General features: G+C 39.8%; 1 protein-coding gene across 8 annotated transcripts in view; it reads right to left on the reverse strand.

Annotated features, from left to right (window-relative positions):
• Pias1 (protein inhibitor of activated STAT, 1) overlaps positions 1-15456 on the reverse strand; it is a 113520-nt gene that overhangs the window by 40414 nt on the left and 57650 nt on the right. For all 8 annotated transcript variants that reach the window (XM_039081109.2, XM_039081110.2, NM_001106829.3 and 5 more), the window contains exons 3-6: positions 3391-3475; positions 3133-3180; positions 1116-1206; positions 197-331 (exon numbers count right to left, since the gene is read on the reverse strand). In XM_039081109.2, coding sequence (XP_038937037.1) covers positions 197-331; positions 1116-1206; positions 3133-3180; positions 3391-3475 — 359 coding nt within the window. The remainder of the gene's footprint in view (positions 1-196; positions 332-1115; positions 1207-3132; positions 3181-3390; positions 3476-15456) is intronic.

The following is a 15456-nucleotide window of genomic DNA, read 5'->3' on the forward strand; positions in this document are numbered from 1 at the left end:
AGGAAGATGTTTATGATAAATTACTTAGTGAAAAGCCATGGAGACTACATGATCCCATAGAACAGTCTAAAGATTCATTGTGGGACAAAATCCTTCTCAACTCACTACACTGTAACTCACACATAAACTCAGGCAAGTCACGGTGAGTAACCCTTCTTTATGACAGGAAAACAGCTACACACAAAAGCTTACTTACTCTTCCAATTTCTGCAGTCCAAGAAACAACAATGGTATTTGGTACTGTCGTGGACAATCGGACAAGTGAGGTGATATTAATTGGTCGGCTAGGTCGCTTTGGTTCCACACCATTTTTAGTAGGTGGAAGGTAACCCTAAGAAAAAAATATATAATCAATTTCTGCTATTCCACAATTGTTTCTACTTTGTAAAAAAACAAAAACAAAAACAAAAAACAAACAAAAAAACCCCTACAAAGTATGGGCTAGAAAATACAAATGATATCATTAAAAAGCAGGGAACCAAACACTTAATCAGTTACCTAGGCAATGATCTCTCCAAACAACTTACCAGCCTTGTTTTAAGCCTGAGAAAAATACCAGAGATAGAAATTCAAAATCTCTTAAATCTAAGAATCAGACTGAGTTCATAATGGCTTAAAGAGGTTTACGAGAAACATTTCTGAGGGGAAAAACACAGCTCCCACCCTCCACCCCATATAAGGCACAGCAGCATCCTGAATCCTGTTCTACCACAGACATACAGACTCACAGGAGTATAGCTGCGACTCAAATGATACACAAAACCAAAGCACAACACTGATGCTACCATGGGCAACTCAAAATGCTACAGCTTTCTCTCCATATCAAAACTGCTAGCTACCATGGGCAACTCAAAATGCTACAGCTTTCTCTCCATATCAAAACTGCTAACCTGAGTCAGTGAGTCTCACCTAGTCACATATAATGACATTCACACAAACATAGAAAGTGTCTCCTTGTGGTAGTTGGACTGAACTCCATGTCTTTTCATACTAAGCAAGCACTCTATCCCTGACCAAGCATCCTTAGTCCCCAATACATAATTAAAAACATATAAGATGATTTATATAATAGTCATATAGGGAATGTTAATTCAAAAATCGCTTTTAGAACTTACTGGAAGGCTGCAAGGTTTTGTATTCACTTTTACACAAAGATTGGGTGGGAAGTGATCTTCTTGTGGACAACTGGTTTCTGATAAACAAAACCTAAATGGCAAAGATTGTGTTTAATTTTCTTATTAAAAGATAATCTCTAATACTTTAACTTGATAAATAACTTGAAAGATGATCAATTTTAAAGCAGAAAAAGAACAAACAATAAAAAACAGTATATTTCACATGAGGAATAAACGTAGGCAAACAGGTTTTTAAAACAAAGTTCACCTTTGAACAGAGGTCTGAACTGCGCGCGCACACACACACACACACACACACACGTGCATAGATTTGTGATTATCTTTTTTTTTCTTTTTTTTTCGTAGCTGGGGACTGAACCCAGGGTCTTGCACTTGCTAGGCAAGCGCTCTACCACTGAGCTAAATCCCCAACCAGTTATACCAGTTAGTATAGATGTTGAAAAACATCAAGAATTTAGATAGCTTATAAATGCATAAAATATATGTAGTTAAGCCTTCCAATTTACCACAAAATATGTATAAATTCACTACTTAAACGTTTTAGAAGTCCATTAAACTTATGCACATAGATCAACTACACCTGGTGCTATTCTCAATTAAAGAAAAACAAGCACAAAGCTGAGATATTAAGTGACAACTGCACAAAACTGTGGTCCACACATGCTTGCTGGGAGAATTTCACAGATCTTCCTGTCTCTATGCAATCAGAACAAACCTTGAGTATGTGTTGGGGACAGGAAGTAATAAGGAGTTGAGTAAACACTTTATTTAAGAGTGAATAGAGTGAGAACAAGAACTTCAAAACCGTGCCCTGTTTTTAAAGCACTGAGTGCAGTGCTGTGAAGTCTACTTCCCACTGCTTGAATTCAGGTATCTCTTCTAGCAGTCCTTCAAAACTATCAATAGTCACAGTAAAAATGGCCCCATGTGGTTCTTGTTCATTTTCATCAAACGTATCACATATCAAATATATCAAACATGTGCTAATTGACTGTCTAGGTTATTAGTAAATCAACCATTCATAGTTAAGTTTGGGGGACAGTCCAAAGTTACATGTGGTTGGGCGTAGTGGCCACACCTTCAACCCTAGCACCCAGAAAGCAGAATCAGGGGGATCTCTGTGAGTTCCAGGCCAGCCAGGGCTATGTAGCAACAGTCTCTCTTGAATAACCAAAAAGGTTATATATGGATTTACAACAAGGCGTGTGAGTTTGCCTCCTTACTCCTTAATGCCTCAGCTAAGTAGCTTAAGGTCAACAGTAAATAACTCCATCAAGTATCTGGATAGGAAGTTGTGACTACCAACCTGTACTAGTGTTCACGATGATTTTAGAATGTATTTAACTATCTTCTGAGGAACAGTAACTTCCTCAGATAGTATTAAGTGTTAAAAACTGATTTTTTTCCAACTAAATTTTTTTGAAATTATAATGACATCACGTTTCCCCCTTCCTCCTTCCAATTCCTCCCAGGTACCACCCTCTTTTCCTTACTCTGTTTTAAATAGATGGCCTCTCTCTCTTCAATTGTGTATGTGTGTGCTTGTAAATATATAAATACAACATGCTCAATGCATGTAATGTTACTTGTATGCATATGTGCGTGTGAAACAGGATAGGGTGGATTGGAGTATGTGGTGTTTGTGTGTGAGACTGCAAACTGCTGTGCTGTCCCATCTGCCTGTTAGAGAAGGCACAGCTGCACTCCCAGAGACACTCCTGTGCTAGGTCAAAGGCCCATGCGACCACAACCACCCAAAAGCTGAAACTTCTCAGATACTATCAGCTGCAGCTTCCCAACTACCCCAGGAGCACCGCTATGGAGAAGACCCAAAAGGTCAAGAAGCAAAGTCTCTCAGGATGCTTTCTCTTCCTAAGTAGTTCACCCAGTATCTGTAATATTGAGGAGACTTTTTAAAAAATTAATTTCTAAGGAACATTCTATTATAAATATAATTCTATATTTATTTGAATATATATTATAGTCAACACTGTACCTTAATTGGACCTGCACTGTGAAGTCACATTTGGTCCCAGAAATATCCCTAAAATAGAATGAGAATAAAAATTATTTTTAAATATATACATGAAGACATGCCATTCTATTTTTAAATATCAGAAATGTCAAACAGTGCCCGTGTGTGTGTCTGTGTGTGCGTGCGTGCACGTGCATGAGGGGTGCAGGTTATCTACTCAAAGTTGAATATATTTACTAGAGTTGGTCTTGGGCTTACACCAAACTGAAGGTGACTTACATGGAGCTGCTGATCTGCTGCACCTGTTGTGGTGTCAAGGCAAATGCAAAACAGGTTTCCCGAAAGCGCTGGCTGTTGTCTGAAGCTGAAGAAGAAAAGAGTTACATTTTAATAGCCTTGAAGTTCATCAGTACAGACATAGCCAGAACCACACATCAATAATTAACTGGAGTATATCCTAGAGACCAGACAACAAAAGCACTGAGAATGAACAAATTTGTAGATGTGATATATCAAATACAAAGGTACAGAGAGGCCTAATTCCAGAAACAGTACTTTAGAACTCAAATTCAGAGAACACATAGCAAAGATTAACCAAAAGTTGTCTCTACGCACACTTTTATAATAGCATACCAATACTAATTTCATTTAAAATTTAATTATATAAATCATGTAAATATAGTTTCTGAGCTAAGAAACAAATGTACCTACTTTGAATATGCCCAGATAAAACTGCACTTAGTTTTTTTAAGTAAATTAAACTTTCATTGCCTCTGTTCATAGCAGCCTTGTTTGTTTTGAGAAAGGGTCTTGCAAAGGTCAACCTCAAACACAACTCTCCTGCCTCGGTCCTGGACGCTGTGATTAGAGGTGCACCGCCACACCTGAACACCACACGTATTTTCTACAATGTCAGAGACAGGTTTTCATATTCTTGGATGAGGTCACTTCTCAAAGAAGGAGCAAGGTATAAGAGAAACACAAGAATGAAGAACAAAAGGGATGGAGGGGAGGGAAAAGGAAGGCAGCAAGCAGACAAGAAAGCATGTATCACTGTGGCAAGGGATCCTCCAGCTATGCGTTGGCTTTCTGAGAGACATTGAGGAGACATTCAGGAGAGCACGCAGTATCTGAGTGTCAAGAACTGAACGACTATTTGTTGAATAAATAGATAAATTAAGAAATATCAGGGGTTGGGGATTTAGCTCAGTGGTAGAGCGCTTGCCTAACAAGCGCAAGGCCCTGGGTTCGGTCCCCAGCTCCGAAAAAAAGAAAAGAAAAAAAAAAAAAAGAAATATTAGCTTGTGAATGTGGCTCCGTTGGTAGGTTGCTTGCCTAGTGAACTCCTGTACCACATAAACTGGGTGTGGTGGCACACGTCAGGAATCTCAGTACTCAAGAGAGAAGCTGGAGGCTCAGAAGGGCAAGGCTATTCTCAGCTATATACTGAGTTTAAGGCCATCCTGGGCTACAGGAGGTCCTGTCTTTCAGGGGAAAAAATTAAAACTTCTCTTTTCCAAGATAACTTTCTACCAAAGACTCACTAGGTAGAATTTTGTCAGCACATAATTCTTGGCTGTGGGCTATCTAAGACTGCAGAGAAGCCAACTGACTGTTGGCTAATTTCAATCTCTTGCTTAACTGGGTTTATTGTACTTGCAAGAAACACGTAAACCACCCCAAATGCAGCATGCCTCATCGAAAAATCTGCACAACCAGCAATGGAAAAGAGCACAGGTCTAAAATTACATCTCTGTGCAGAAGCAACATCTTTTAAAGGCTAGATTTGCATTTCTGCTTCATGTGTGGGGAGAGCCTTTTTCTTAAAGAATCTATCACCAAGGAACAGTTGCTAACCAGAAAAAGTTGCCGAAATTGTTAAGTGTGGTAACAATCTGGCAATTGACAATAAACAAGGCGCAGCACACAGGAAGGCAAACGCTGCCCTCTGTCAGCAACCTCAGCAGCTGGCTTCTTTCTCAGTATCCTGTGCAGAGACTCTTTGTCCAGCAGGCCTGGTCCGATTTAAATCTTTGGCTCTGCTCTAAAACAGTGCTAAAATAATCTCCCCCGCACGAGAATTCATATTACTCATTAGGCAAAAACTTAAGACTCATTTTCAAATCTATGACTATTGGGACGTTTCAGATGGGTGCAGATTTAGAATGACAAGATGCTGGCTAAAACATGCTACTTCTTCTGTCCTACAATGACTTAAAGTCTGCAATGCTAGAGACTCCACCCTCTGATAACATGAAAGCACAGGCCTAATCTCATTATCCAGAGCACCCATTTTTTTCAAATATTGGAAAACATGGACACCTTCAGCCTTTCCATCAGCCATTTCTCTTGACACACCCTAGTCTGTGACACTGAAAAAGGCCATTACCCTTCACTCAATGGAGTGAAGCAGCCTTCTAAGTTCCATCATATTTCTTCCCCACTGCCCCCATCCCAGAGCACAGAGCATGAGGCATAGCCACGGGCAGTAATACACAGAGAAACAAACCTCCACTGTTACCCACTGACATCTGCCACTCTTTGATACTCCAGATGGACCATGACAAGAACAATACTATTACTAACAGTTACTATCTAATGTTTCCGAGCCACTTGACCAACACGAAGAAAAGCTACAAGCCCCTTTCAGATGGTGACACTGAAGTCAGTGAGAACTAAGCTATAAAGGTTTTACACTTTGAACTCAGATATACACATCTCCCACTTCAGTCAAGTCAGAGCTGTATGATTTCATGGTTAAAAAGTATGCTCATCAACTGCAGAGACAGTTCAGTGGGTGTGGCGCTTGCAGGACTTTTGGGTCGAATTCCCAGCATCCATGTAAAAAGCCAGGCATGTTGGCTCACATCTACAATCCCAGGTCTGAGACAGACAAAAGGTCCCTGGGGCTTGATGATCAGCCTATGTGCAGATGAAGAGGCTTCAGGCTCAATAAGGAATTCTGTCTCAAAAAACAAGGTGGAGGGCAACCCCCCCCCCAATGATTTCATGAATGATAATACAAGAATATTAAGTAGTTGTGTTTATGTAACAGCCCACAACACTTCATTCACCCAGTAATTGCCTTTTTCTGGTCAGCAAGGGAGTTGCTGCCAATTTAATATGTGGCTCTCAGTAACTACTCAGTAGTTTAATTTATATTTAAATTTTTTCTTTCTTTTTTTTTCCCCCGGAGCTGGGGACTGAACCCAGGGCCTTGCGCTTGCTAGGCAAGTGCTCTACCACTGAGCTAAATCCCCAACCCCCTAAATTTTTTCTATGCTTGTTTTTGTTAAACTTTTTACTTAGATAATTGTCTAATCTTATTCTGTGCCTATTTACAAATCTGAATAAAGGTTTCATATAAAAAATATTAAAATCCTTGAAAATTTGCTACAAATACTTCTTAAGAGTCTGACAATCCCCCACCCTCCGGCCCCTTTTTGGCTGCATTTTTGGGATGGTATAAAAGTTAAATGTGGGCCAGAGATATGGCTCAGCAGTTGTAAGTGCTTGCTGACCAATGACATCACTGGATCCCTAGGACTTATACAAAAGCTAGATGTGGTGGCTCAAGTCTGCAGTCCTGGCGTTCCTGTGGTGAGATGGAAGGTGGAACCAGGACAACTCCCAGAAGCTGGTAGGCCAGCTAGCTTGGAAATCATATAGAGGCGAACAAGAGAGATCCTGCCTCAAACAGAGTAGAAGGCAAGACTCACACTAGAGACTGCCCACTGACATTCCTGAGCGATGCGACTCCTGTGCCTTCATACATGAACATGTATCCACATGTACATACGCAAAAATGATTAATCAACACTTGCTGATTGTTAAATGTTTATGTAGTTCCCTCTATTAACCATCCCTTTGTAAATCTTACGCTAGTTAGACCAGTACACACATTCTTTTATTTGTCTCTATATAATTATTTTGTATATGATCTTTAAAAGCTAATTTCTGTTACTTCGAATTGCTTTCAGCTATTTGTTGAACAACTCACACTTTCAAGCCAACGCATGGTGGCTCAAACCTTTAATCCCAGCACTTGAGAGGTAGAGATGGGCAGACATCTGAGCTCCGGATCTGATCTACAGAGTGAATTCTAGGATAGCCAGGGCTATGTAGAAAGAACCTGCCTCAAAAACAAAACAAAAACAAAAAAAGCAAAATAAAAAAAATTTAAACTTTTTACAGGTTTATGTTTGGTTGTTTTAGCTATTTTTCCACTGGTTGCTTTGGGAGGGAAGACAGACTCAGTCTGCACCCAAACTTGGATCCTCCTTCGGTCTCCCCAGTGCTGGGGATTTAGACAGGAATGCTGTGCTTAGCTTCCACTGTTCTTTTAACATGGTGTGAGACTGCTACTACTGTTAATTCCTACTTTAATGTCTACTTGCTTAAGCACTTCATCATTAGGTTTCTTCATATCTATTCTTTTTTCAGAACAAGGCTCAGAGATACAGTCATCTAGACCGAATTCCAACTATTAGGATAGTGTGTGTGTGTGTGTGTGTGTGTGTGTGTGTGTGTGTACGGGCGCGTCTCCATTAGAGCCCAGAATACAATGTTAAATGTCTTCTTGCATTTGCTCTCCATCCTTGGGACATGTCCTCACTGAACCTGAAGCTCTCAAGTTCAATCCTGGGTTCCGCCTGTCCCCAGCCCCACTGCTGAGATACAAGCAAGTCTAGCCACACCTGGCTTTTTTTCTGCAAACACTGGGGATTCAAACTCATGCTTGTACAACAAGTGTTCTTACTCACTGAGCCATCCCAAGTCCTATTAGTAAGAGCTTATCCTCTTACTTGCAGTCCTCTAAGGAGTTTACCCGGAGATGAAACCCCTTACTCAGTTGTTTACTATAGCTTCTTTCTACTTAGGTAGAGAAAGTTATAAAGAAACACAAATCTAGGGGTTAGAGAGATGGCTCAGCAGTTAATACTTGTCTGGCTCCCAGCACCCACATCATGTAAGTACGATGACTGTGACTCCAGCCCCAGGGCATCCACACCTCTGTCCCTGCAGGTGCCTGCACTCATACGAACATACCCACTTTCAAAGCAATCTTTTCCATTTATTTATTTTATTCATTTTACATCTGATTGCAAGTAGCCCCACACACACAGTTCCTCCCTCCATTCCCCCTTTCCCCTTCTCCTCTGAGAAGGGCAAGTCCCGTCCCCCCTGCCCCAGGTACCAATCCATCTTGGCACACTAAGTCACTACAGGACTAGGGATATACTCTCCCACTGATGGCAGACAGCTCAGTTAGGGGAACAGGATCCATAGGCAGGCAACAGAGTCTGGAACAGCCCCTGCTCCAGTTGTTGAGGAACATGCATGAAGACCAAGCTGCACATCTGCTACATATAGTGGGGAAGGGGCCTAGGTCCAGCTCATGTATGCTCTATGGTTGGTGGTTCAGTCTCTGGGAGCCCCAAGGGTCCGGGTTAGTTGACTCTGTGGGTCTTCCTGTGGAGTCTCTATCTCCTTTGGGTCCCTCAATCCTTCCCCCAACTCTTCCACAAGATTCCCCATAAAAGTAAATCAAAAAGGAAAAAAAAAAAAAGACAGACAGACAGACAGACAGACAGACAGACAGACAGACCTGGAGCTTAGGAGGAGGCTTGAGTGAAACTGGGCAGTTGATAAAGGAGTAGATGAGAGCACTGGCATCTCTGATGAGTGCAAAGAACAACTCTGGGAACAGTATCAGTTAAGAAATAACAAGAAATGAGACAAAAAGCAGGAGACACAATTTTAAAGAAACTATGTGTTCGACAAATCATATTCATTAGGACTGAAGAGAAAGTGCTGGCGGAACTGTCACCAAGGGACTGAGCAAACACAGGAACTGCAGGAAAGTCTTAAAAGTGGTCAAATGAAAAGGCCAAGAAAAGACATGGTGGGTCAGCAAGTCAATAGGAGTTCTCTTAGGCTGCAGCAAGTCCAGGCCAGTATAATCAAGGACAGCGCATGGTAAGCAGTTTAAAGTATAAATAAATAAGCAAACACAAAATGACAACAAAACCTAACAGCTCAGTAAGACAAACAACAAAAACCCAAAACAAACCAGAAACACACAAGAGGTAAAGGAACTCACCTCCACCCTTATGCTTAAAGAAACAATACAGGAAGTCTGTATGCCATGCAGAGACGACACCAGACTAAAATCTGGATGTCCACAAAGAATGATTAGCCAAAAAGCAAACGACAGAGAAATAGAATGAACCACTGTGTCTGTAAATAGACTACCATTTTCTAAAACAGCAACAAAATACAAAGTTTCAAAGCTACAGGGAAGCAGAGCTTATGAACAATGTGAAGACCAGAAGGGCAGGGATGGAAGCCACACCCACTGCCAATGCTTCTAAAGGATAGACGGCAATGGCTGAGAGATATATGTGACAAGGCTCAGAATACCTGACAAAGCAACACTACAACATCCTGCTACCTGGGGGGTAGGGGTGGGGAGCAAGAGACATAAAAAGCATGTTTTAGGGGAAAAACAGTAGAAGAAAAGAGCAATAAATAACAAAAGAAAAATGAATACCAAGAGGACAGATTAAGAAACAACCATATTAGGCCAGGTGTGGTAGCAATCCCTTTAATCCCAGTACTCAGGAGGTAAGGCGGGCAGAGTTCTGTGTAAGATTAGGCTAGCCTAGCCTACACAGCAAGTCCCAGACCAGCCAGGGCTATGTAGCACTTAGGAGGCAGAGGCAGGTAGTCTCTGTGAGTTGGAGAACAGCTTGGTCTACAGAGTGAGTTCTAGGACAGCCAGAACAACACAGAGAAATACCATCTTAAACAAACAAACAAACAAACAAAAAAACCAAGCCAAGCTAAATCAAACAAACAGCCACGCATCAGTAATATCAGATAAGCCAATTAAAGGGATGATATTATGAGATTAGAAGCTATTGTCAGACACTTTAAAAAGAGACAGTTATGATCTATTCATAATAAACACATTTAAGTATAAAGACACAAATAAAAATAAAAGAATAGGGCTGGAGAGATGGCTCAGCAGTTAAGAGCACTGACTGCTCTTCCAGAGGTCCTGAGTTCAATTCCCAGCAACCACATGGTGGCTCACAACCGTCTGTAATAGAATCTGATGTACTCTTCCAGTGTGTCTCTGAAGAGAGCAACGGTGTTATAAACAAAAATAATAAATAAATCTTTAAAAAAGTTAAAAAAATAAAAAATAAAAGAACAAACTGAATGCAGTGCCCCATACCTACAAGTCTGGCCCTCAGCAGAAGGATTACAAGTTCAAGGCCATTCTGAGCCAAATAGTAGGCCGAAAAAGCCCAAACCAACTAATATTTAAAAAAAAAAAAAGAATCCTACAGGAAATCTTTGTCAGTCTATAGGCAAAACACAGACATAATGGAATGTAAACTTCATGGACCAAGCTCAATATAACTGCAAAAATACTATAAAAATGTCACTATACCAATGGACAGCTGTATCCAGTAACAAGCAGCAAAGGCAGAAATTCTGATTTTCCAGTCTTAGCAAGCTATATAATACTCAACATACTCAGTTCTAAACAAAAACAAACACATCAATGGAAGCAAACTGGGAGCCCAGAAATAAAGCCAGGCATCTAAGGAGACTGCTTCATAAGGGACTGGGCATTCACTGAGAACAGAATGGAGATGGATTTTTAGTTTATATTGTCTGTAAAACTTAATTCAAGGTAAGTGGAAACTTAAATTAACGAGTTAAAACTTTAGAAGAAAACAGGGAACTAATTAATCCTCATGACTTTGAATTTGACAATAGCTTCTTAAATGACAAAAAACTCAGGCAAAAGAAAAATCAAATTCTAGTTTAAAAAATTAACCTTTCATATGTTAAACAAAGTACATTATCAAAGGAATAAAAAGACAACCCACGGAATCAGTGAGACTCTTGTTAACACACTCGGGGTAAGTGCAAATATCCAACATATGTAAAGTCCTACGGCTGGCAGACAGCCTCTACGACCACAGTCCTCAGTAGGCTGAGGAGGAGGACTGTAAAGTCAAGGCCAGCTGCTACGAAAGACAACCTGATCTAAATGACTAGGCTGTCAGTGAAGTGCTGGTCATGCAAAGACAGGAATTTTGATTGAGTTTCTATTTGAACCCAGTGCTTGGGAGGTGGATACAGGGGGATTGCTGAGGCTCTCAGGAGGACCAGGCGAGCTCTAGGCCACTGAAAGTCATTTATTTGAAAAAACAAAGTATATGGTTGTCCCAAGGAACAACTCCTGAGGTTGACGACTGCCTCCATCCCCAGTCCTTCCTAAAGAAACACCACCCTCAACAACAACCATCACCAAAAAAATTACCACCACAAATTATCCAGTATAAGAAAACGGAGAAGCTGAAATCTGTGTACACTGCTGGTAGGAATGTAAATTAAGTGCTGTCATACAGCCACTATGGAACAGTTTGGTGACCCAAAATTGCCATAGAGACCAGTACTTCCACTTCTGGGTGTGAACTGTACAAAAGAATCAAGAATAGAGACCAAAGAATACTCACATATACAGAAATTGTTCATAAAAGCTTTATCTACAAATGAAAGGTGAAATAACCTGTCTATGAACAGAAGAATGGAGAAAATGTGGAGTGGATATTATTTTCCATAAAATGCAATATAATGGAGTTCTGATAGATGCTACAATGTGGACAAAAACTGAAATCATTATGCCCAGTGAAACAAACTGGATTTAAAAATATAGTGTATGATTCCACTTATAGAAGAAACCTAGGGCTGGAGAGATGGCTCAGTGGTTAAGAGTACCGGCTGCTCTTCCAGAGGTCCTGAGTTCAATTCCCAGCAACCACATGGTGGCTCACAACCATCTCTAATGGGATCCGATGCCCTCTTCTAGTGTGTCTGAAGACGGATATAGTGTACTCATATACATAAAATAAATAAATCTTTAAAAAACAACAAAAAAAACCCTAGGCAAATTCTCAGAGATACAAAATAAACTAGGCAGTACTAGGACCTAGCAGGGGAGAAAACAGTAGGGAAGGAACTACCTCTTTCTAAGTCAGTTACAAAGTTACTGTTGGGGATATACAGAAGCCATACAGGTTTAGGTAAAGAATAACTTATTAAAGACATTGACTTCACTACACAAAGAGGAGATCTTTATTTCCCAACTGAAATAGAAAATAACATTAAAGTACGATTGCTAATATCACAGAGTTGAACTTAAGTATTTCACTTAAAAATGGCAAAATCAAAGGGAGCACTTAAAAGGGAAGACGACCACTAATGAACTGGACTTTATAAAAATTAAATACTTAGGCTCTTAGAAAAAAATTTGTTTAAAAAAAAAAACCAGGAAGAGAATTCACAGGATGGGATAAAATATTTTACAAATCCATTGAAAGACTTTTACCCAGAATGCACATAGAGGTCTCTAACCAAAATAAAATAAAATAAAATAAAATAAAATAAAATAAAATAAAATAAAATAAAGTAAGTCTATCTAAAAAGAAGTCACTGAGCAAAAGATCTGAAGACATCTGAACCAAGGACATGGATAGCTAAAAATCTGTTAAAAGATGCTCGACAATCTTAACTGAGAAAATGCAAACCAAAATCATCGAGACAGTATTACAATAAAAAATAAAATGGCTCAGTGAGTAAAGGCACTTGCCATCAAGCCAACAACCTGGGCATGCACGTATGAGACTACCACAACAAAATCCATTGTTTAACTTTTTATTTATTCATATGTTTAACAAATCATTCATGCCTAAACTTGTCACAGTCTATAACAGCATGTAGATATAGAAGCCAGACTATAACAGATTTAGGTAAAGAATGATTTATTAAAGACACTGATTTCAATACGCGAATAGATCTTTGCTATCTTAAACAAAATAGGAAATAACATTAAAGTCTCAGGTTTGAAGCTAAATCGCCAGTGTTTTGAGTAACTGCCATCAGTTCTGAAAGTTCTTAAGTTCTATAATGCACAATAGTTTGAAACTTTGCAAGAAAGGAGTTTAAATACTGGCTATTTGGGGTATAGGAGTTAGTGCAAAAGCCACTTAGTGTGATCTGAAATGTTAGATAACTTGCTTGTGACTCTCAAGTATAAATAGAAGTCATACAAATTCCCAACACATCTTCTGTGTCATTGTGAAACCTTGGTAGGTGTGCATCAGTAAGGGAGTACTTACGACCCTTAAGGGAGATGACTTTTTAACACCCTTCCTTAGTAAGTATAAGCTGCCAAAGGCCCATCTCTAGGAAAGACAAACACAACCTAGACATACGGAATGCACAGAGAAGGGGTTGTAGAAAGTTCATCTTTTAAAGTTTTTGCAAATTATTTCACAAAGAGATGAACTAAGTCAAAAAAAAAAAAAAAAAAAAAAAAAAAAGGAACCGCATTGTGTACACAAACTCAGAACACCGGACGCCAAATCCTAGGCATACAAATAAGCAAGGCCTGTGATACCTGACGTAGAACAAGGAGCTCAGCTAATGGCTGTACTTTTGCTGCTCTGCTTTACTGCAGAACGGAAAGCTAAAAATAATCATCTTTCAGTTATGGAATATTTCTTGCTGTCTTAGGGGAAGTGAAACTAAAGTATCTTTCGCTAAATGTCAACCTCTCCGGCTTTAATGAACTCTCGTTTACTCAATCCCAAATTTGATTAACTATGTAATCTTTAAAAACAACTGCAACAATATAGCTTCATCATGCTTCCAACCATCTTTAAAACAGAAAATTACAGTCTGGTTGTGGTTGTAAATGTCTGTGATTTCTAGTCAGGAGGCTGAGGCAGGAGGATTAATCAAATGGTTGTAGTCTGCATGTTCTATGTTAGCCAGGGCTAAGCAGCAAGGCTGTCTTAAAAACAGTGGAAGATGACAAGAATGTATGTCTCCTCCAACAGAAGATATATCCCAGTCCACTATCAAATTTGCACTGCTCTGACCCACCTCTGCTTATCTTTTTCGGGTAAGTTCTCAGGTAGCCCAAGCTGGCCTTAATAAGGTAGTAGAAGACTCTGAACTTTTGGCCCTCATGCCTTTACATCCTAAGTGCTGGGATTAAAAGTGTCTAACACCAGGCCTGCTTTATGCAGAAGTAGGATTGAATTCTTGCATGACAGGCAAGCACTCTACCAACTGGATCACACTGCCAGTGCTATATTTATCTTTAAAATGGAAATTTTCTATAAAATAATATTTAATGACATGAGACCAGAGCCATAAAATACCACATGAAACCTAGGGATTCTTCAGCTATTATAAGCACAGGCTACTCTTGCAAGGGGACCTGGGTTAGGTTCCTAGTACCCACATGGTGGTTTGCAACCACCTGGAACTCCAGTTCCAAGGATCTGATGCCCTCTTCTGACCTCCACAGGCACTGCGCATGGTCCATAGGCAAGCACATGGTGCACAGACACACAAGCAGGCAAAATACTAAAACGCATAAAATAATCATATAAATAAAAATGATTAGGTTTGAAACTTTTAATTTTTCCAGTCAGTGATGGTGCATGCCTTTAATCCCAGCACTCAGGAGGCAGATCTGTCTACAGCTGGAGGCCAGCCTAATTTACAGAGCTGGTTCTAGGATAGCCAAGGCTACACAAAGAAACCCTATCTCAGGGGGAAAAAAGTGGGGAAAAAAAAAAAAAAAGGCCAAACATTCACTATAAGTAGAAGCAAATACACTTATGTATTCAAAGATCAAAGCAAGCATCAAAAGCATATTTCTTGTAACTTCTATATTTTAAAGTTCATATTGAATATGATTGCTTCTATAATTTTATATGCCTTGTTCAAAACTAATATATTATTGTGTATATTATCTGTAAAGTCTTGGCATCCTACTGCTAATGCTGTGAAAGTATTTATAATAAAAGCAGTTCAATTCTTGGGCACATGAACGAAGTTCCAATCTTTCTCTCTTTCCCACAGAACTCAGTAATACAGGCTGCAGCTGCACTGTGTGACACCACTGGACTGATACTGGACAAAAGACATCCATTTCACTCTCGGCCTAACTGCAGGTCCCTGTCACCCACCTCAGTCAGCTTACACTTTTTATCATTTTCCTCCAGAGCACAACTCTGCCTGCTTCACTTATTTACCCTTGATCTTATTCTCAGATTAGGCCTGAGAGTTAGTAGCTGGCCTTCGAGCAGATACACTGAACAGGCTCTAAGGTAACTCTGGCGCTAAACATAAAAAGGATTTTATCTGGTCTGTGTGTTCTCTCCCAGCTGGCTTATCAAGCTTAACTGGGCAGCTAGGAACTAAGCTATATGCTAAGTTTTGAAGAAAACACAAAAAGGAAATAGA

This window comes from Rattus norvegicus, chromosome 8 (assembly GCF_036323735.1).
Source record: "Rattus norvegicus strain BN/NHsdMcwi chromosome 8, GRCr8, whole genome shotgun sequence".
NCBI lineage: Eukaryota > Metazoa > Chordata > Mammalia > Rodentia > Muridae > Rattus > Rattus norvegicus.